Here is a 22,868-nt window from a genome sequence, read left to right on the forward strand (position 1 = left end):
GCTGGCGGCAGCCTGCCGCGCAATAGCTGCGCTCTGGCCCCCTCTAGTGCGTTTCAAATACCTTCTGTATTCATAAATTCGGAATAAGTATTAGCCAGGTGTTACATAAATATGAGGTGTAATCATAGCTGCCGACGTGAAGGTAAAGACTGTAAAATAAAGCCTCCCCGAGAGCCTTAACTCTTCCTTTTTTATTGATTTCAAAGGGATATGCGCTGGAATAAGGGAACTATTCTAAAAGCATCAGTGGACTACATCCGTAAGCTGCAAAGAGAACAGCAACGCACGAAGGAGCTTGAGAACAGACAGAAGAAGCTGGAACATGCCAACAGGCACCTGCTGCTCAGAATACAGGTTTGCTGATAAATAAGCTGCAAATGCTCTTGATGTTGCAGTGCGTGACTGCAAATAATGGTAACTGAAGCTTGTTTGTAGGAATGTGGGTTAGAAGGAACCACCATTTTAATAAATGGTGACCAAGGCTGAGATGTCTGCAGAGATTTTTCCGGAAAAAAACCAGGATACATTAGTTCTAAAAAAAAAAAAAAAATTCCCAACACTCTAGCAAAGCACTTAGGGCTGGTCTGGTTTTGTTCTACTATGTCCAACATAAGTTGCAAACCATACTATAAGAAAGATTTAGAAGGTAATTTTTTGTTTGTTTGTTTTGGGGGGGGGGGTGCCAGACCTAAGGAATTGGGACATCATATGTGATTTATTTCTTGATAGGGATCAAATTCAGTTCAACTGTTTAGGAATATGTTCCCTTTAGTTTTCTTGCCTGTGGAGTTTTTTTGACCTGTAGCTTTAGTGCTTGTTTTGTTCTCAAGCAGTTTTGGATGAATGGCAATAAATGAAATCTTTTTGTTTTGCTTGTGGGTTTTCTAAATTGCGTGGGGACCAATCTAGGCCCTATCTGTCAGAGAAGCTCTACAGATTGCAGTCTTCTACATCTGATCTCTTATTTCTTCTCTCGATCAGCCTCTCCCTGATGTCTGCAGGAATCTGTCATCTGCTTTCTGGTGGAGGGTAAACACTGCTCGCAGGACAAAATGGGTGGGGAGGGCAGTATTGATGGCAGACACTGCAGCACTGTATTTTGAGTTCCCTGTAGGTATCTTGGGGACTGGCAGCTGTATTTAATGTTGAGGCTGCCCTGGCTTGTCTGAGAGCAGCTGCAGCGAAGCACACCTAATGCAAGTGCTCCAAGAGTTTTTGCAGTGAGGCAGCCAAGAACTGCTTTTTTTTTTTTTTTTTTTTTTGTCTGAGGAGCTATGGTTGGCTGTCTTCCTTGTTCCTTGAAGTCTGTAGGACTGTAAAACAGTTCTCCTCAACACTGAAGAGCAGTAGGTGGCATTAAATACGTTTTCTCAATGGGTTGTTGCCTTGCTAGATTCACCCAGGTTCCCAATAGCCTGTATTTACAGAGATTAGGGGCAAGAACTCTAATTAATTCCTTTGCCTTCACCTCAAGCTGGATAGAAAACCTTAACCTTGCAACATACACAGCTTTTGTTGTCAACTCTGTTCTCCAGGTGGACAAAGATAGCTGGATATCCACCCCTCTCCATAAAAGGGTAATTAAAGAAGTGTAGCTACAATCGAGTGTAAGAACACATAACATGGAGACAGTGGTGGAGCAGTCCGTCCTGTCTGTCTGTCCGTCCCAGATACTCTCATGTTGCTGCTCACCTGCAGTGCCAACAGCTGAACTCTGCATGCAGGCTGCAGTGTGCCAGGCTGGCTGCTGTGTCAAGGAGGCCCCTGAACCACAGCACAGCTAATCCACAAAGTAGACAACGAAGCCAGAAATACCTGAGAGTCAAGTGTGGAAGTAAACAGCTTTAAAATAGAACGAGCTGGGTTCAGCTTCCGTGCAGGTTTTGTACGTTGTTGAGCAATCTGTTCGCTAGAGTGAGACGATAGACGCACAACCCTTCTGCAGAGCAACATCAAGCAGTGGTAATTCAAAGCTAAGTCAGATCACTTTTTAAGCATCTTTCATCTTCCTTTGCTTTATCCATCTGCTCTGGCTCCTTCTTCAATCAAAATAACATAAAAAACAGACCCTTGAATAATGGGCAGTACATCTGGCAGCAAATAACCTAAAGTCTGTATTTTCCCTTTTTGTGTTGATTCTGATTAAGCACAGAATAAGAAACTCCTGATTTTGGCATGTTAGCTGATGGAAGAAGTGCTTCCTTCTTCCACCTCCTCCACTGATCTTGCAGTGTGCCATTACAAGCTTGTTGTCTTAGCTTGAAAATGGAAAAAAGGCTATTAATCAACCTCAGTGATAGGAATATCCAGAAACAGTACAATCACAACAGTGATTGTGATTGCTTAATATAATGCGTAAGTAGAAGCAAAACATCTCTCTTACTGCTGCATTTAAAAAAGGACATTTAAGTGAATTCTTCTTTGGTCTGTGTTCAGTCAAGTGCATCTGTGTGATTAAATATGAAGGTGGGATTTAAACTTCTCATGAAGATTCAAAGAATCCTGGCTGCATGTGAAGTCTAAAGCTTTCCTATGACTTGTCTGTAATTTTTCAGTGCAGGAATAGTGTTGCTCAGTTTTGGCTGACCTCTTTACCTCCAGCTCTACCAGACTTGTAGAATGAGAACTGTCCCTTTCAGTTCTCAGCAGGAGATGACAAGCATCATGTAGACATGCTATGCCTTCATGTATGACTTTTAAAAAAGTACTAAGTGTACGCTTCTGCTATTTTTTTTTTTAAACTTTGAAATGCTTTCCTCACCTGACCTGATGCCAAACTTGCCTGCCATGGCACTGGTTTGAGAAGGAGCCCAAGGGGAAACGTTTCCTTTCTGTGGGGTGCTGGGCTTTGGCGCTTGTGTAGGTTCTGAGGAAGGGTGAAGGACCTGTGTTGGGGTGGTGTTTGCCCACCTCTTACAGACTGATGTTCAGGTGAAAATCTGCAGGGCAGGAGTGTACAAGGTGCAAGCACTTGTCGCTACTGGAAAGGGAGGAAATGGTTTGTGTACAACAGAAGGAAACTAAGTCGCAGTACAAAAGAGCGTAAGATGACAGATTTTGCTTTCAGGTTTGTTTTTTTTTTTTTTAATTTGTTCCTTATCCTCCTTCACAGGAACTTGAGATGCAAGCTCGGGCGCACGGACTGTCCCTTGTTCCATCTACAGGCCTTTGCTCCCCTGATATGGTCAACAGGGTCATCAAACAAGAGCCTGTGCTGGACAACTGCAACCAAGACATCATGCCGCACCACACAGACCTGTCTTGCACTACCACCCTCGATCTCACTGACGGTACCATCACCTTCAGTGACAACCTGGGAAATGTGACTGAACCGACTGGCACTTACAGTGTTCCTGCAAAAATGAGATCCAAACTGGAAGATATCTTGATGGACGATACCCTCTCCCCTGTCGGAGTAACTGACCCACTACTTTCCTCTGTGTCTCCTGGAGCATCGAAGACGAGTAGCAGGCGGAGCAGCATGAGCATGGAGGACACCGATCATGCTTGTTAGCATATACTTAGCACACCTTTCATAAACTGTTTTGTTTCTTGATCAGTAGATCAAATAATTTACCTTTTGTAGAATTTTTTGATTTTTTTTCCCTTGTGCTTCATCAGTAGCCCAGTGTGTGTGTGTGTGTGTGTGTATATATTATATATATATAGGATTTTTTTTAGGATTTTTGTGAAGAAACTTGTATATTCTATTTTAAAACTACCAATGCCTCCAAAATATTGTACAGCATATGTACAGTATCTGTGAACTGGATTCGCCAAGAACTGGTCAAATCTACTCAAAGCAATAGAATTACAAATGAAGAGTCTGTTTCTACTGGGGGGGTGGGGGGAATCGTAGAATTGTAAATGCAACCTATTTACTTGGAAACAAAATGTAAAGTTAAAGAATGTAAAGAAACCAAAAAAAGAAAAAAGTCCAATTTGTAATTGTATTAATTGGATAGTGCTGCCTTAAAGATACAGTGTCCCTCAAACGTTGGTCTTTACACGACAAGTGTTTAGGGGAAAATACCCACCCTACTCCACTCGGAATACAAACAAACAAACAAAAGTGTTAAGACATCCTGATCGTGTTGATTGTGATATAAAATGCTGTTGCTGAAAATTGCAGGGAGATGTGAGTCTCGGAGTGCCATTTAATTTTACTCTGAGCTGATTTGGGGTTTCCTTTTGATCATGGTTCGAGTTCTTCTCTTAGATTTTTTTATTTTGTTTTGTAACACGCATTGGTGGCTTGCCAACAGTAAACCAAGCAGGAGCACTGTAAGTTGGTATACACTCTTTGGACAAAAAAAGTTGATACATTTTATCAGCTGGGCACATTACGTTGTACATATCTAATTGGCTTTATTTTTTTTTAAATTGCATTGTACAGTTTATTTTGATTTGCATGGATTCCTTAGTTATCCTCAACTTTTTGTTTTAAATATATTTGTATTTCATTTGTAAGATTTTTGCCTCTTAATATTGCAACAATTTTTTGACATTTTTAAAACTCATTGGAAGTTTTCTGCGTTCTTTGTAAACACTTGAAAGGAAGCTTTTATGCAGGGTTCTGTGTTTTAAGAGAGATTTTGAGAATATTTTGTATATTACAGTCTCACTTTGAAAATGTTTTTAAACACGTTTAAGGTAGAGTACAAATTTAGATTAGGTAATAAAACAACTCTGTAGAGAAACTGAACTTACATATTTATTTTTAGTGATACAGAAAAAGATAGTAATATGCTTGGAAACATAACTATGTAGTTAATATACCCGTTATAGTAATTTGTGTTTTATTTCAGCACTGGGGCTGACATAAGAAAAAAACAAAAAAAAGAGTAAATTACTGTATCTGCAAATAACTGTTACTTGATAACAATGTTATTAATTTTTAACATGCAACAATGTTGTAAAAGTAGTTCAGTGCATTATCTACTCAAGTGTAGTCCTATGCAATAACGGTAGTTATACTTGTATTATATCAAGCCTAGGTGTTTTACAGAGGTGACGTGGTGTTACGAGCTAGACGGATTGAATGGATTTCTCAATAGCAGCCTACAGCTGACTCGCAAGCGGCAGGCAAGCGTATCTCGTTCAGAATGAAGTGCCTTAAACTCTAGTTGTAGTCTTCCTCGACTAGCACTGACTGAAGTGTGGCATAGGAGAGAGCTTTAGGGTGATGTTTTATACGACGTTGAAGTGTAGCATGGTGCCTACGTATAGAAAACAAGAGCTTCCCGTTCTCCTTTGTGCTACACTGGACATTACATAGGATAAGTGAAGTGGTTAGTGACTTGAGTGCCAGTTTGGCAGGCTTTATAGGGAAAACTTGGTCGCAGCAGTTCGTGTTCAGAAATCAAATGTGAATTGGGTAGCGATGGGACAGCTGGGGACAGCGTCGGGAGCTCCCGTAGCCTGCGGCGTGGCTCGCTGAGCTTTCACCCAAACGTTTCCCCATGGACGGGTTCTCGAAGCGTCCCCTGCCCGGCACCGCTCCTCCTGGCGCCGATGGCGAGGGGCGCGGGGCTCGGCGGGGACGCAGCGTGCTGTTACGGTACTCTGGGCTCTGCGTTCGTGTCGCTCTTTCTGTGGCTGTTGCTGGCTGCGTCCGGCCATCTCCATTTCTGCTTGAGCAGCGAACTATGTGTTAGCATTGATGCAACCACCAGGTTGTGGCTTTTTTTTATTTTTATTTTTTTTATTTTTTGAAGGAGGAGCTGGAGTTAGATAATAATGATGCCTCTCCCCCCACCACCACCCCAGACAGCTTTTGGGAGTGTGTCTTTCCTAGGGTAGTGAAGCTCTGGCCCAGGGCAGGACCCGGGAGCCTGCAGGATGCACCGTGGCCCTTGCGGTCCTCAGGCAGGGAAATTCCCCGCAAAGCAGCTACGCTGTAGTTAGCTCCGAGTCGAGTATGCGGGTATGGGCTTCTGGTGCTGCCATTCGGTAATGTTGACATGTAAAGAAAATCAGGGCTGTAAAATGCTTGTAGCTGTGACACAGGGTCGCGTTACCCTTCCCCGTTAAAATGGGACAGCTCTGCAGCATTGTACAAAATCAGGGTGTGTACGCTTGAGCGTAGTAACTGAAAACCACTGAATATATTGAATAAGGCTTTTGGTTTCGTGCCCATCCTAGGCATTCAGCAATTGAAGTCTAGACTGTGGTATATCAATATTTTTCAAGCTTATGTGAAACACTGGTACTCGCTGACAGCCACGACTTCCGATTTTTGGCTACGTGCTGTGTGGACATGAGTTAGGATTCAAGGAAAGCCGTTATATCAAGAGCTGGATTTCTTGATAACAGTCGCTGTGGCCCCAGCAGCTGCGTTGTGAGTTCCCCATACGTTGTGTTGCTCTGGGGTAACATACGGCTCGGCTGCGCCCTGCTCACTCTTCACCCCGTGTTTCCTTAGGCTACAGCCCTGCTCTGAGTTTGCCCACCCCGCGAGTGGAGGCACGTTGACGCTGCGGTGGGGACACCTCTAGGAGACGCGGACCTCCGGGCGGGTGCGAATTGGGGATGTCTTTGCCCGTTTGCGCGCGGTGGAACGCGCGGCCGTGACGTTTTACAGGGGATCAATGGCAGAGGACAGAGACGGCGATTAGAGGCAGGGTTTGGCATGAACTAGGTGGAGTGAGATGGACAGAAGTTGTTGCCCGGTCCGATGACGGTGTCTTGCGCGACGCTGGGCCAGCGGTGGCTTCCCTGAGCGGGGTGTCGGGATACCTACCAGTTCTCACTTTGCCAAAGCCATGCAACAAGCAGGAACATGCAGAGTACCATGAAGTTCTTCCTTACTGCTTTTGGCCTACAAAGCAATATTTAACTCTTACAACCTGTAAAAGCAAAAAGAAGGTACATAAGGAAAGCACAAAGCACAAAATAATGCACTTACATTTATGTTGTTTGACATAAAATGCACTGGGGGGAAGCTGGTGTTGATAATAGTATAAATACCTATATTTCTTGAAAAAGTGACATTAATTACTGCCTCTTGCTATGATGCTTGGTACTGTAATGTTGATATTCATCTGCTGTTGACTGCAGCAATAATTTGTGTATGGTCCATAGCACTGTAAATTATGGATCAATATTAATGTATCCAATGAAATAATTTGAACTGTTGTTCTTGATAGATGGATTAAAGCATTTGGTTTTTCACATACGTCTGTGTAAGCCACTCGTTTTCCGTGTAAGTGAATCTTGTTTTTCTGTCCATTTGAAGACCCAGCAGCGCTCCTGTGTTTGTGACTTGGCGGTGGATGTGTCCGTGTTCCTGACCCGGTGTCCGTCAGCAACCCTGGTTGCACCAGAGCTGTCCGGTTGTGTTTGTGTTGCGGTAGCACGAGGGGCACGGAGCTACGGATCAGGCCCCACGTGGGCTTTGCAAATACACGCCAGAGCGGATAGACCCAAAGCTCACGGTCCAGCACAAGGAACAAAACAAGTGGACATGGAAAAATGACATTCCCTCTCTCCCCTCCCGCGGGCTCTTGCCTTTCGCCTCCCTCCCTTCTCAAAGGGGTGTCTGCCAAAACCACCCTCGGCTGTGTTGCCCTTCGCCTCCCACCAGCTGCCTTGTGTCAGGCACGGGCTCGGTGAGGCTCCCTACACCTCTCCACCACGCTGTCACTCCTGCAAAGTCACCTACCCCCAGCAGTCCCGCACAGAACCTCCCTGCCTTCTCCGGCTGACCCGTGCACGGAGAGATCCCGGTCCTCGCTCTGCTCGCCCCTGGGTCGCTCCTCTGAAACCTCTGCTCGCCCAGCGTGCAAACAACTGCTCCTGGATTGCGCTGGGAGCTGCAGCTAGTGCTGGGCAGGAACCAGCTGGGGTCTTGTTTTGTCTTCCCATCTTCGTTATTTTTTCTCTGTCTCTCTGTTGCTTTCATCCCTTCTGGTCTTGTTCTTCGACAGGCTGTCGCTTACTGTGCTCACAGCGTGGAGTCCTCGCCATCTCTGTGGACATTGCTGCAGCAGCAGTGGTGGCTAATGCGTATTATCTCGTGGCTTTTAAGCCCTGAATGCAAACAACAGAAGTTTTGAATTTGGCCCGTCTTGAAAATCTGATCCCTATTAGGAGTAGAAAATACTTAATTCAGTTGCAATTAAAAATTATTAGCTGTCCTGCGTTGCTCAATTTAAAAACCAACCAAATGAAAAACGCTGGGCGAAGCTACCTGACTCTGCTAGGAACAGAGCAGAAAAGCCCTGCGCCCTTTTTGTAGAAGATACCAGAGTTGAAGCTTGTGTTTCCAGCAGGCTTTGTAATGCTATTTCTTTAGAAATTCAGCACCTTATTAGAATGTGGCTTTGTAGTACTGCAATGGGAAATCTATTTATCAGCAGTCTAGGGTATAATTTATAATTTAAGTTTCAGGTTTTTAGGTGTATTTTGGCTTTCCTTTTGGTGGTCGGTTGTGCCAGCGCTGCATTTCGGGAGCGGATTTCTTGGTGGTGGGAGCAGCTCTGGTTTCGGCTGGGCTGCAGAACCCGGGCGGAGCAGGAAGAAAACCCGTGGTGGGGGTAATGGCTGTAAGCAGTTGCTCAACGTGTGTCAGCAGAGGTGGTAGCAGGTCTGCTTAGAAGCCTTTTAGTTCCTTTGGACAAGCCTGAAAACTTCTGTGCGGGGTAAGAAAGTGGCTGTTAAAGGCCTGGTGGGGTCTGGTTTGCTGCAAAGCCCTGCGGCCGGGCTGCGGGATGCCGTGGGGCTCGGCTGCGCGGTGCGGCGGCACAGCAGGACCCTGCCACCACGTCGCGGCATCGTGCCCTCCTTCCGAGGACACGCGCTGGGAGCTCGGCAGCTCCCGATGCCGGGAAGGAGGCGGTGATTGCGCTGCCTCAGCAGGTTCAGCAGCTGCTCCTCCTTTTGCTATCGCGTCTGGGAGTAGTCCCGGCACTGAATGGTGGTCGTATTCTCTGTTTCTCCAGCTCCTTTGAAATGCGCTTGCTTAAAATTGCAGGGGAATGGCTTGAAAAAAATGTGCCCGACATTAAAACCAATACGGTTTAATAGGACGCTGCCTTGCGGTTAAGTGCATGGGCCCTGACCGTCGCCATTGTCTTTGCCTATGATCCAAAGTGCACCCTTACCTAAAATGGCTCCGTTTTTAACTAAGTTTTTGAGAGCAACGCTGTTAACAGGCATGTGTCAAGGCTCCTGTCTCCACTGAGGCCTGAAGCTGCAGTTTCAGTGCAAATCTTCCTTTTTTTTATGCCTTTCTTACCTGGAAAGGAGCAAGAAAGCTTCTGTCAAACTCCAGCAATGCTGAACATGGAGGCATGCTCTCGTTTGCGATTTCCCTGAGCGAAGGCAGCTCCCAGCCCCTCGTGCTGCCGCTCTTTTACCCCATCCCTGCGCTTCCCGGGGCTGGGGTCACCGGGGCTGCGGCACCGTTGTGCTCTGCGGTCACAGAGGGAAACGATGGCTCCTGCGACAGACCTCTGTGCTAAACGCTGTCCAAGAGCTGCACGAGGCCGAGACAAGGCTGCTGTGGTCAGTAGGATGAGCCAGGGCGTGCGAAGCATCTAAATACTGATTGCCATTTTAATGTATTTATAAAAATCACCATGGGGTTGATGCGCGCGGTTGCATATTGTGGATGCTCTCTCAAAGGAGCTACGGGAGATATCCTTAAATATCCCGATGCGTCCGCTGTGGGCCAGGGGAGCCGCGCTGGGCATCTGGGGTGGCTGTAGGACACCATCAGAGGCTTCGGGAGCGGGGCACAGCCCGTCAGCGGCCGCCGTGCTGTAGCCATCGGTGGGGCAGGCGCGGTTATTTGGGAGGGAGGGCAAGCGGCCGGCTCCAGCACGAGAGCCGGCGTCCGAGCGCGGCGCCAGTCCCACGGGAGCAGGGCAGGGCCGGGTGCTGGCAGGGCTGCGCTGGGCCCCCGGGATGCGCTCTGGGCTCTGAGCGGGGTTCGGCAGCTGGGGCACGCAGCTCCGGGGGCTCTGCTCTCGCTCAAACGCTTCCCCTGCTCTGCCGCCATTCAGCAGTGCCTCTCCAGAGCTCCCCGCTCCCGCTGGCTTTCCTCCTTGCCCTTGATGGCCGCAAGAGTTAGGCATTAATTAAAAAAGCAGGGAACAGCACGCTCTTGTGGGGCTGCATCCTTTCTCGCCAGCTGCGAAGCTTTAACACCGGTGGGCTTCGACCCTGCCGCGGCGTTGATTTTGGCTGCATCCCGTGCAGGCGGGGCGGAGGCGGCGTGCCCCCGCGGTGCCGCGTTAGCTCCAGCCCTGCGCGGGCCAGCGAGCGTGGTTTGCTCTAAGGCAAGTTATGATTTAATACTCTCATTTGCAAGTCGTTTTCTCCGCATGCAGCGTGCGATTTGTACCAGCGGTAGCGGCGCCAGCCAGACGAGCGCGGCACCGTTGAGCACATGGCGCGTTGTACGAGGAGCGGGGCCGTTGCTGTTTGTTCAGCCGCTTGTTGCGGTTTAACCCGGCAGGCAGCTAAGCACCACACAGCCCTTCCCTCACTCCCCCCCTCCCCAGTGGGATGGGGGAGAGAATCGGAAGAAAAAAAAGTAAAATTTGCGGGTTGAGTTAACGACAGTTTAATAGGACAGAAAAGGAACGGAAAATAATAATAATATACAAAATAAGTGATGCACAATGCAATTGCTCGTCTGCTGACCGATGCCCAGCCCGTCCACGAGCAGTGATCGCAGCCCCCCAGCCAACTCCCCCCAGTTTCTATACTGCCCATGACGCCGTATGGTATGGAATAGCCCTTGGGGCAGTTTGGGGCAGCTGGCCTGGCTGTGCCCCCTCCCAGCTTCTTGTGCACCCGGCAGAGCATGGGAAGCTGGAAAGTCCTTGCCCAGTGTCAGCACTGCTCAGCAACAGCTCAAACATCAGTGTGTTACCAGCATTATTCTCATCCTAAATCCAAACCACAGCACTGTGCCAGCTACTAGGAAGAAAATTAACTCTATTCCAGCCGAAACCAGGACACCACTTTAAATACATTTAGTCAAAATCTTTCAGTGTCTTCAAGACCTTTGGCCTGATTCTCATTTTACATGGCATACATTTAATGCTGCTGTTGACTGGACATGAATAATAACTGCGTAGTTCCTCCTTAATTAAAAATAAAAAATATTTCTCTTTTTTTTCCCCCCTGCTGAAAAGCAGTTTCTAGAGCAAGCTGTTGCAAAAGAAATTACTTCAGAACACGTAAATAATAAAATAATTTCTTGTTCTCTGACCGCTAAAGTAATTTTGTTCAAACCAACCCATGAAGAACTTGCGCTGCAGAGAACCCAGCTGGCTCCCGTACGGCTTTCCACTTTTCTCTCTGGAGTAATACGTCATTGAAGGTAATAAGAAAATAAGTGGAGATTTTAGGTCTAATGATAATAGTTCCATTTGAAAAAGCAGGAATTAAATCAAAACTGAATAAATGGAAAAGAATTAAATTCATGCTAGACATTAAAAAAAAAAAAGCACTGCAAACAATGAGGTGTATTTTAAAAAGTCGCTGTTTTATTAATAATACTTTCCACCTCCTTCCCTTGATCTTGCGATGACAAGCCTGGCAGAGGCACTCTATCAGACACTGAAGCAATTTAGCTGCTGTCATATGCCTTTCTTGATATACACGTATTAGTCACACAGCCGTTTTATGTTCTTTAGTATATTTTAGTATATAATTAAAAATGCGGCTGTCTGCTACTAAGCAACCAAGCATGTCAGGGGTTGATTGTATTCTGTCACCCACGGCACGAGGGAGGGTAAAAAATAATAATCATGTGTTCACTTTTCAGTCTTAATTGTGCTCCGGCTCCTTTGATATGTTGTTACACACACACACGCTGGCTCCTGGAGACGGAGGCAAAGCCAACATGTGGGAACGGCTGGCAGGTGACCCGCAGCCGCGTCCCTGTCGCCGATAGCGCATCAGCCTTAGGTGCTGGGCTTTTAATGGGTACGCGTGGTTTTGTGACTCTTCTGGGTTCAGTTTGGCTGGACCCTGCAAAGCTGCTGCTTGGTTTCCTGTGGGACTGGAGCACTAAATGCCTGCGGGCTCCCGAGGGTCTCTCCCTGGACATTTAAAATAAGCAACTCAAGTTGATGTTTGTCTTGTAGCTCTTCCATGTAAGTAGACAGGAGTAGGACTCCTGCACTGAAGTACATTGGCTGTTGGGCAGCTGATAATCCAGCGCTTCATTCATTTTTAGTTTATCTGATGTGAAAAATGGCCCATCCAAGCTCCTGGAGAGTAGGAAAGCTGGTGAGGAGCGTACTCAGGTGATCACCCTAAATTGGGAGAGGAGCACCAGAGCTACAGGGCTCTGGTCCCAGATCGTCTCCAAGAGGTGGCCAGCGCCAGATGGGACAGAGACAACACACACCTCCCCTCCCGGAGGCTCTCAGCATGTTGTCCCTCAGCACTGCTGTCCTTGGGGCTCTCTCATGCTCCTAAAAAGCTCAGATCTTCATCTAGCCTCGTGTTGCACTGACCTTTTTCTGTTCTAGCGAAAGGCTGATGGTGCAGGTGGCTTCCCTGCGAGCTGGAGCGATGCTTTCCCCGCTTGGTAGCTGCTGTCAGGAACAGGCTCAACGAACCTATGTTTGACGGTCTGGAAAAAGGGCAAAATTTCATTGCTGTCCTCAGCCACAGGCTTATTTAACTCAAGGCATTAGGGGATTATTTCTGTGGGAAGATGAGGCTCTGAGGATGTAGTGTTTGCTGCAGGAGCCCTACAAGAGGTCTGCTTGGTAAGGCAGAACCATCTGTGTGAAACCCTGCCCTGAAGCTAGAGAAATACCTGGCTCTGGCGAAGGGCTGGGGAAGTTTTTTTGTGTACTTTTAGGCACATATTCTCCAGGCTCAAGAGGAAAAGGGATTTGTTATGTCAGCTCTGTTCCTCACTCCTCCAGTGTCTTTCCATCTCTCAAGCACGTGCAAATGTACACAGGCATGCACTGCGTGCAGCAATGGAATCATTATTTTAGAAGTTTTCAAGTTTTAATAGCTTTTATTACTTCAGCAAAACAGAGGCCAGCATATCAGCACAAACTGGTATGACACAAGGAAAAAGAAATATAATGCCGTAAATAATTCAAAGGCTGTTTGTGGATTGTGATTCGTTTGATTCACCCTCCAGGGAGAAGGTTGACATTGCCTTTATGTTTTTCACAGTCAGCATCTGATACGTACTGCTCTGAGTCTGCCGGGATCCTGAGACATGACGCTGAGGCTGCTTGAAGATGATAAACTTGCTTGGAGTGCCCCGATTTCTCTTGGTTTTCCCCAGCTGACCTTACCCACCTGGGAAGCACTGCGGTGGGGAAGGAGCCCCAGCCAGCCAGGTAGGAGGAGGCTGGTGGCAGATGCTCCGTGGGGATGCCCGGGGGATTCTGCGGTATCGCCTGCAGCTCAACTTTGTTCATATCAACACTGATGCAAGTCGTACCGTATTTGTCACACTGGTGGCTTGCAGGCGTTACGCAGTAAAACCACTGCTGTACGTTTTGGCAGCAAGGTGAGACTTGCCAGCATGTCCTCAGTATCAGAGTCCCAAGACACAGGACCGCCGTGCTGTCAAGGCGCGGCTCCCGCCATGCTTCACCGCAGCGATACCTGCTGACCTGCGCCTACGTGACGGTGCCCGTGAGTGTGTCGTTCCTTTACGCTGGGAGAAAAGGCTGGCAGCCGAGTTTCTTTTTTTACTAGTTTGAATAAGCTGAGAAAACAAGAACTCAGAATGCCAAAAACAGTGAAGGAGATAACCCCCTTCAAATATTTTATATAGCATGGAGATTTTGCGTGGTGCCGTCAAGATGCCCCACTTCTTTTACGTGGTCTATGAGCCAGATAACACCTACTGCCTTCAGGGATCCAGCAACAAGCAATGGTGGGACAGCGCTGTGCAAGGCCGTGGCAGCCCCCGGGTTGGATTAACCAAATGAATGAGTAAATGCCACTCACTTTCCCCCAAAGGAGATAGCTCGCTACGAACTACGCTATGGGCACTTGGTGGTTTCACTTCTGAGAGATCACTTCTTGAGCACTACACAGGTCTAATGAATTCCCTTTCAAATAGAGCAATCGAAAGAGGTAAATCAGGTCAGATGCCAATATTCTTCTCGTTCCATGCAGCTCTGGGTTGTACATGGTTTCACAGGTGCTGCTGTATTTATCTTGTTTAAAATTCAGCCCTGCCCACTAGCTTACAAAGTCAACCGACTCCAAGCATGGGGCAGGACCGTCGGCCTGGGCCCGCAGCTCTCAGAAAGCAGCCGGCTCTTCTTCCAGCGCTGTCTTGCAGTCCGTGACCCACAGCTTGTATGCTCTTTCCAGGGTCTCTTCACTAGTGTCATTGAATATCTCTGTAAAATAAAACTTGTAGTTAATTGGACATCCAGAGAAGCTTTTCCTGCTTGCATACAATATCTCACTAGGGGGGGAGAGCTCCTCCAAACAGTTTATGAGAGTCTGTTTTCTTGTAAGTGTTTTATTGTAAGAAACTGAGCTTCACGGAAATAGTCTGGATGGATACAGATGCAAGAGGTTCAATCCCTGCTCACTGCAGGGGGGTTGGGCTCGATGATCTCTCAAGGTCCCTTCCAACCTAAAGCATTCTATGATTCTATGATATCACAACCTGGTCCCATGCATTGCTTCTATGTTAGGGGTTGTTTGTTTGTTTGTTTGTTTTCCAGTCCTATAAGTAAGAATGTTTCATGCCAGATATTGAACAAATACTACTTAGTTTTCAAGTATTATTAGTTCTAGGCACAGTAATACATTAGATTCCTTTTGCCAAGGATTATTTAACAAAAATTTTCAAGTATAACAAAGGAATTGGTTTTCCCTTATGACATTGTTGGTTTGCCTGCCAGAACACTGCGTTTAGACTGTTGGTTTGCAAACACAATTGCAAAGTGAATTGGTCAATCAGAATGCAATTAACTAGACCCCAGTCCTTAACTGCATTCTGGGGGTTACACACAAGAGCAAGATCCTGTCTCTCAATGGGTTTATTGAGATGTTAAGAAAAGCACAAGTAAACCCAGAAATGTACAACTGCAGGGCACATTTTCCAGCCCGCTGGATGCCCGCTGCCCGCCAAGCACCCTCTCCCGGGGGGTCCCCAGTGTCCCTCGCGGCAGTACCTGCTACACCAAGGCCGGTGGGGAGAGGCATCCGGGGCTGTCCCCCGCTGTGTTTCAGGCGCTCCATCAGGGCTTTCTTGATGAGGGGCCAGCTGCAGCCACCGTGCCAGACCGGCAGCTCCAGGCCCCTCATGCACTGGATGATCTGCTCCTTCTCCTCGGCGGTGATGAGCCCCCGCACGTAGGCGACGTACGTCATGAATGCCATGTCGATGTTCACAGCTTCTCCATGCATCAGCAATGGCAAAACCCTCTGAAACAGCGTGAAGGTGGGTGGGAGAAAAGGTTTGTGTTGACAAACAGTAAATAAGTAGGTTTTTTTCTAAAAGTACTCCTGAAAATTGACATTAGGCTCACAGCAGTAGAAATACAGATTTGCTGGGTGTTAGTGTCTTGTGACTTATGGGTTGCAGAGGATGATCTGTTTTATATATGATTAACTGCATGTAAAATCTCCCATAGCGATCCAGGATTTAATTCTCCTCCCATTCAAATCACTGATGAAGAGCACCACGAGATGGAGGGAAGAGCTCTGAATCTTGCACAAGGTCTAGTCCTCCCCCCTCATTCCTTAGTGGCAATTTCTCGCCAGTAATACAGTCTATCGTCTCCATGCCTTTGCACTGTTATAGCTCATGTTGGTGATTTCTAGTGGCTTCACTGAAATCTGGTCATCTTTGTGCTTTGGTGAATGCCTGGTAAGAAGCAATAACTGGCCTGCGGTCTGAATAGGAACCACGGCTGGAGGCGTGGGGGGAACGGGGCTGGGAAAGGGGTCTCTTTATCTAACAGGACCAGGCTGGGTGCATTGGGTGATGTGAGGTAACGTGCAAATCTGGAGTTTAGCTCAACTGCTTTTGCATGAAGTTTTCATGCTGCTGATTGAAAACTTTTTTTTTTTTTTTTTAAACGGATGTTGCAATATAAAGTCTGTCACTCACCATTTCCAGTTCTGGGCTTATAAGGTGACCAAAATCAACCAGTCTGTCCAGGTCATCCTCCCAGAGATTGGGAGCCAGCTCTTCCAACATGGTTTCAATGGCAATCCTGGTGGTTTGCAGTGCAGCGTCCCCGTGGTCGGCAGAGCCACTGTAGGACTGGAACTTGGTGTCCAGCAGGTATTTCCCATGGCTCTTGAGCAAGTCAAACAGCCCTTTGTGTTTCATGAGTGCCATCTAGGACAAAGAACAGAAGAGGTAATTAAAGATAATTATGTGATCCTTGTATGTGCTGTTGAAAACTTGCATGTTTCAATAGACTGGACTATAATACCATGTTATACGCTAGCAAAGACATACCTGCACACTTGGTAAAATGGCAGAGATGATGGGAGCACTGTTGGGCAAATGCCCTTGCTACTGGGCAGCTCTGACCATTTTGTGAGCTTGCTACATGCTCCAACTGCCCAGCAGATGGTTTGTAATGACCTTTGGCTATTTGTGTGCCTGGCAGGAAACTTGAGACTGTCAGCTGAATAGTAGCCACCCCAGGACACCCAGGACTGGGTGGTGGACATCCCCAGGATAACTCTCATCTAATCCTTGGGATTGCTTTTTGGGCAAGGGAAGGTGGGAAAGCACTGCAATATTGGGAGTATGAGGGTTCAGAAGCGGTTTCATTGTTACAAGTACATATTTTTTCACCCTCTGACTCCAGCATTAGCCCACTTCTGCAGTGGGGAATGGTGACCTCTGGGTTTCCGGGTGCCTGCCACAAACCTCCAGATGTCCTGGGGAATTCCCACTGTGCAAGCACAGAAAAACGCTACTGATGAACTCATCTCTAATAAACTTTAACATCTTGAACTCTGCTTTATGAAAAGTTTTCAAAGCTCTTCAGGCATAAAACCATTTACTGTGCATTCCCCGGGTAATTTTAGAAGTAGAATTTATCTTGCAGGAGATTGATTGACCATACTCGACGTACCCCATGAGGTAGGTGCAAATGATCTTGCAGATTATTAATCCCCAGTATGATAAGCCTCAAATTCTCTGCCAGCATTTTAGAGTGCTGTGGATCAGCCTCAATGGGAAGATGTTTTCTTCCCTCGTTTTGCTATGTCTACATCTGGCCTTGAGTTTTGGAGTTTACTCTGCAGGGTTAGCACTAGGCACTGTGTGTAAGCGGTATTCTGACAAGTTTAGCAGCTACAAAAATATATATGGGCTCAACGGGAGTTAAAAGTCCTCGTGCAGCCTTGATGGCCCACCTGTGTTTCTGTAAGGCAGTTTATACAATGCCATGGATGCTGATGGACCTTTTATCAATATTTCAGGTTTGAAAACTGCAGTTGAAAAAGTTCTTACCTTTAAAATTTCACCAAGGCCATTGGAGATGTGTCGCCGAGGAATGCTCTGAATGAAGGACCTATCCAGGAAACTGGCTACTGGGGGGGTGTAGCCCCCGAGCTTGTTCTTACACTGCAGGAAATTCACCCCGTTCTTTGCCCCCACGCTGGCATCAACGTAAGAGAGTAGGGTTGTTGGGACCCGAATGTAAGGGGTACGTCTTCTATAGAGCGACGCAGCTAGTCCTACAATGTCCAGGCAGACGCCTCCTCCGATGGCAATGATGGGCTCGGTTCGCCTGTCGATGCTGAAGTTCTGGACTTCTTGCAAGATGTTCAAGACCAGGTCCATGGATTTCGTTTCTTCGGTGGTAGGCAGGGCGAGGATTTTGTGCTGAACATTGTTCTCTTCAAAGTATTCTCTGACTTTGGAGCCATAAAGTTCGTCAACGACTTCATCTATGACAATAAAGCGCCTCAGCTTCCTTTTGCCACTAGTGGCTAGCTCTAGTTGCTGGGGGTCAGTAATGTGACCCCAGAGCAAAGTAGTGTTAGAGGGATCCAGAATATTGTATGTTTCCACCACTTTGTAGCAAAAATAGATGGGAGCTTCAATTGTCCAGGAAATCCCACCTTCGGAGATGCATTCACCTCTGGCAAGGACCAGAAAACATGGTTTGAAATCACTATATTTCTCTTTTGTACTTTGCATGTCTGAACTAGTTTAAGGATGTAGCCAGGAGGTGGAGTCTCCTGCCTGTGCACTGCAAAAGTGTGGGGCTGTGAGGGTGGGATGGCTCTCATAGAATCATGGAATGCTTTGGGTTGGAAGGGACCTTTAGAGCTCACCCAGCCCAACCCCCTGCAGCGAGCAGGGACAGCTTTAACCAGAACAGGGTGCTCAGAGCCCCGTCCAACCTGGCCTGGGATGCTCCCAGGGATGGGCCTCCACTACTTCTCTGGGCAACCTGTTCCAGGGCTTCACCACCCTCATTGTAAAAAATGTCTTCCTTATGTCTAGTCTAAATCTGTCCTCCTTCAGTTTAAAGCCATTACTCCTTGTCCTGTCACAACAGGCCTCGCTAAAAAGATTGCCCCCATGTAAAAGATGGGTGTCTGGGCTCAACTGCTTTAGTACTGGTGAAACCCTCCCATGTCTTAGTGAACAGTCAAATGGCTGAATTTCTACATGGGAATGATAAGACAGAGAGCACGAAGGGCTCAAGCATGTTATTCATGATGGAAGTTGAAAACCCCAGCAGAAAACCCCAGACCAATCATTTCAACTTCCCAAAAGGGAGTGGGGAAGACATTGCCAAAATTTTCCAAAGTATTTGTGGAGGAAACATCCTCTGCCCACTATATCTGGGTGATAAGAGTTGTCCTGTCTATCTACACACAGCCACACACCTCCATACAAAACAGCGTCTCTACAATGCTGCAGTTGAAACCGTGGATCTCTTTACCTTGAAACAGGTATGATAGAAATAGGAACTGCTCCCAGGTAGTAAAAGAAAATGATTTGAAAGTTGGGAAAGATTTCCATGCTGGGGTTTTAAAGGTTAAATAAAAGCCTACAAAGCCAGTATGTAGTATTTACCTAAAACAGTGAATAAGACAGCCCGGCAACTCAGTTATTACTTCTGTGGGGCAGGGGGAACCAGGGGAAAAAAAGGTGGCTTTTTAAGTTTGTTGGGAACCAAGAAAGGAAAAAAAAACAAAGACAGAAGGAAACTGCAAAATGTATTTTATATAAGACCTCTTCTTGAGCTGCAGTTGGGTAAAAATTGAACATTTCCGTGAACCTTTGTTTTGTTTTTTGAATGAGCAGGTGGCTCATTAGATAATTGGATTTCCCTACATGCCCAATTTCTTTCCACATGCCTGAACTTTCTCTTACAGGTCTAAATAGATGCTTCTCTGCTCTCTTTACCAAACTGTCTCTAAGTCTATCCTTAACCTTTTTAAGTGTTAAAGAAAAACAATGAGGATTTATACCTTCCAGAAAATGTCTTCTGGGCTTTTAAAATGCAGTATTACAAAAACAGCATCATCATGTACATTTTAATGCACCAAAGATGTACCTTATAGCTGTACTTTAACTGCATGTGCATTCATCTCTGGCATATGACCCTTCTAAGAGACAGGATGGTTTGAATGGTTGGTGGAATCAGCTTTGGTTGATGGATGGCACAACTAACACCCATTGCAACCCCTGTGCTGTACGAAAATAGTAGTGAATTTGAGGCTGAACATACCCTTGTTGAAGCTTATGTCAGCTGAGGATTTTTCTGGGTGTGCTCTGGGCTCTAGGTTCATCCTGCTATTGACTGAGGTCCAGCAGACTGCCCAAAGGGTCTGCTAAAGTCCTGTTCTATCTACTGCAGCTCTGCCTGAGCAATGCTTGCATGCAGCCGCTGCCCACTGCCAGCACTGGGGAAGATCCCTCTGACCCGACTGAGAACTGTGACATTAAAACCTGAGTGTGACAAATGCTAGAAAACTTCTGACATGCAGAACAGAGCTGTATTAAGGAAGACCTGCATCACAAACAGGGCTCCATGTGCTCATGAAAAGGAGTATCCTGTAATTAAAGGAAAATTAGCTGGAGAGATGTAATAACAGCAAAGAGCTGTATGTATCCCGGGGGGAAATTTGCCTCTCTCCTCGTCTGAAGCAGCATTGGGTGACTTATCAGTTTGAGAGATGTGTTATGATTTCTGCTCCTGTCAATGACCTACTGTGTTTATTTTTCCCATCTAGGCATTTCATTTATCTGCGACCATCTCTATAAATGTGTCCTTCTCCCATTCCTGTGCATGAACTTTTGCAGACAAAGATTTCATGTACATGCAGAGGAAAAAAAAAGCCCAAGTGCCGCATTCAGAAGTCCCTGCATAAGCTTTTCAGAAGTATAAAGAAACTTCCCATCTACAAAAATTGAGGCTGTTGATAAAATTCCCCCTGTATCTTAGCCAAGTCATGCCAAGGAGAACAGCAAATACCTGTGCTGCCATGCTGCGCGCATTTTGAAGCCCACTTTCACGGGGTTGTACATGCAATAGTGGGTTTAAGCCACAACGGTACACAAGATGGTTTTTCCATCTGAGATGCATCCCACCAGGGAGACCGCACAGTTTGGCTAGCCAGAGCCATCCAGCGCAGTCACCAATGAGCAGCATGGGCTCCTATACTTACATTTTTGCTTCGGAGAGAGTTATCTTGTCCTCGCAGTCAAAAAGGACTTCTCCTTTCTTGATCCGGCACCATGTGCTCTTGACTCGCACCAGCTGGAAGTCTGTCTGCTGGGGCTTCTGGGGCATGGTGGCCAGGGCTGCTGGAGCAATGATCTCTTCTGACACCGGCATGTTTCCAGAAGGTAAAATCTCCCTGTAAAGAGATCTCCTGTAACTGGGTGCCTTTGAGGTGCTTTTTAAAGGCTTCAGGTGACCAGGTATTGGAAGGGGAGGTCTTGTCTCCACAGGGGAGACCAGTTACAAAACTAAGATTATCTAATCTAGGATGCACGTTTGGGGTGCTAGGAGCATTTGAAGACACGTGCAAGTACCAGGATGGGGTTGTGTAATCAGCTAGTTTTATAATGCTTAAGAAGTACAATAGGAGTGCATACGTTAACTTCCATCATGATGCCCTACAGCAAATTTAAAGTTATGAAAGGCAATTTGTGTGATTCTCCATGATGATCAGGAACCTCCTTTGCTGTGCAGAGCCTCTGATCTGGCTGCGGCTCTACCCCTCTCTTACGGAGAGAGACGGGGTGGGGATGGGATCGATACCAGCTGGTTAAACCTCTTTTGAGCTCACATTCCCGGGATTCTCTTGTGTCGAGGAACAGAACGGGGGGTTTTTGTTGTTGTTTTTAGCTTCTATGGTGGGTTTAAAAAAATAATCAGAGACAGTTTTTCCCCTGAAGGGCTGTTTGGGTGATAAGCTGAGTTTTGATTCATTTGCCCAGCTGCCTGTGGGACTCTGAGATGCTGAGGTTTCCCTGCGGTGGAGTTGTTTCAGGATCAGCAGTGTGATCCAGGGAATGGTATTGGAGCCTTGATGACCTTGCCTTTTGGGTCCCATGCTTTCCTGCAGTTGTGACCTATTTGTCTTATTAAGACTATGCCAGATCCCCCCTGCGTACCTGGGGAGCCCCTATCTCCCTGATCCAAAGGCAGGTTGAACCTGGGGGGTGGGCTCAGCCAGAGGGATGAATTCCCCTTCTCTAGGAAGCGATGGCATGGTGGGGGCTGGTGGGGGGCCCGTGCTGGCAGTGGTGGCCGGCACCCTGCTCCCCACATGACCGAGGGATGTGTAATTCACCTTTCCATATGACCTTCCAGCTGGGGCTTTTTGGAGGGCCCCAGGCTCAGCTTGCCACACCAAACATTTCCTTGACGTATGGCTCTGTGTGCTGAGCACAGGGGAAGATCTTCCTTTGATTTCACCAGCAGTGCCTGAAGGTACAAACCCGTCTTTGCCGTCTTCTTGGCCATATTTCTGAAAGCTGTCCTTGTTCAGAAACAAAGATCAAGAAAACCCAAAACAGGCATAAAAGGAGAGGCTGGAAAAAATCATTCTTCAAGAGCCCATCAGACAAGACCACTTCATTGCATTGAAGTCTTAATTGCAGCCAAACTCACTTAGGAACCTACATTTATCTCAAAATTAATTTTGGAAAAAAGCTACAAGAATAAACTCTAAAGCCATGTAGCCCTGCTCCAGGAAGGGTAATAACTCCTAACATGTAGTTCTCACTGCTGGCTTCATCCCCAGGTGGCAAAGCACTTTCCAAAGAGGACAGACTGTTATCCCCATTTTAGAGAAGAGGAAAATTGAGTCACCAGAAGAGAAGCAACTTGCCCAAAGTCACCTCCAAAGCTAGGGGAGGGTGGATTAGATGGCATACTAAAGCTCTTAGCCTGTTTACCAAATACTCATCTGAAATTTTAGCTCCTAATACAAACACAATTTGGATTGCTTTCCACAGGGACTGCAGGTCTAATGTAGTTTGTTGTTTACTAAATCATAAGATGGAATAATCTTAGGTATGCAAGGAGGTCTGTCCTCTTTGTCTTGTTTATTTGTTTTGATTAATAGCAATCCACTGAGCATTGGGATTTATTTTATTTGCTTTCTCTTTTACCCTTTTGTCCTGTGCATTTACTTATTTTCCCTGTTTATACTTCTGTGTTCTATTCTGGGGGCATTGAAATGTCTTCTGTTTCATTTTACAAGTTGATAAATTGACTTTCCAATGTCTGTCTGCTTGCCATAGCCAGTGACTGCCATGTCCTTGTACCATACATCCTGCAGAGGGGCTGCCAAGAGCCTTGCAGCGAAGACCTGCTCCCCACAGGCTCTTCACCTCCTCTCCCCAGCCCCAGGCTCTCTCCGCATGCTTTGCAGGTACGTTGAGTTGGTCTTTGACTGAA

The 22,868-nt window shown here is 46.7% G+C and overlaps 2 protein-coding genes across 13 annotated transcripts in view; one reads left to right on the forward strand and one right to left on the reverse strand.

The window, feature by feature from the left end:
• The window catches only part of MITF (melanocyte inducing transcription factor), a 107,197-nt gene extending 102,781 nt beyond the window's left edge, over nucleotides 1-4,416 (forward strand). For 9 of the 12 annotated variants that reach the window (XM_075713544.1, XM_075713545.1, XM_075713547.1 and 6 more), the window contains 2 exons: nucleotides 207-354; nucleotides 3,113-4,416. In XM_075713544.1, the coding sequence (XP_075569659.1) occupies nucleotides 207-354; nucleotides 3,113-3,514 (550 nt within the window). In that variant the 3' untranslated portion in view covers nucleotides 3,515-4,416. Of the gene's footprint in view, nucleotides 1-206; nucleotides 355-981; nucleotides 1,030-3,112 lie in introns of all 12 variants that reach the window. The other 3 variants (XM_075713542.1, XM_075713543.1, XM_075713546.1) reach the window with 1 other exon arrangement.
• A 9,834-nt stretch (nucleotides 4,417-14,250) lies between these two features.
• On the reverse strand, nucleotides 14,251-20,876 carry LOC104035587 (2-epi-5-epi-valiolone synthase). Its single transcript, XM_009488934.2, has 5 exons — nucleotides 20,623-20,876; nucleotides 17,444-18,077; nucleotides 16,079-16,312; nucleotides 15,138-15,390; nucleotides 14,251-14,351 (listed from the first exon to the last, which is right to left on the reverse strand). Exons 1-5 carry the CDS (start codon nucleotides 20,790-20,792, stop codon nucleotides 14,251-14,253), a joined length of 1,392 nt encoding a protein of 463 aa, XP_009487209.1. The 5' UTR covers nucleotides 20,793-20,876.
• Nucleotides 20,877-22,868: the final 1,992 nt, after the last annotated feature.

This window comes from Pelecanus crispus, chromosome 7, assembly GCF_030463565.1.
Source record: "Pelecanus crispus isolate bPelCri1 chromosome 7, bPelCri1.pri, whole genome shotgun sequence".
Lineage (NCBI taxonomy): Eukaryota > Metazoa > Chordata > Aves > Pelecaniformes > Pelecanidae > Pelecanus > Pelecanus crispus.

Coding starts and splice junctions, on each gene's coding strand:
- LOC104035587 (XM_009488934.2), bottom strand. CDS start 20,792: ATGCCGGTGTCAGAAGAGATCATTGCTCCAGCAGCCCTGGCCACCATG. Junction 18,078..20,622: donor ACTCTCTCCGAAGCAAAAAT/GTAAGTATAGGA, acceptor GGTCCTTGCCAG/AGGTGAATGCATCTCCGAAG. Junction 15,391..16,078: donor TAAGCCCAGAACTGGAAATG/GTGAGTGACAGA, acceptor ACGCTGTTTCAG/AGGGTTTTGCCATTGCTGAT.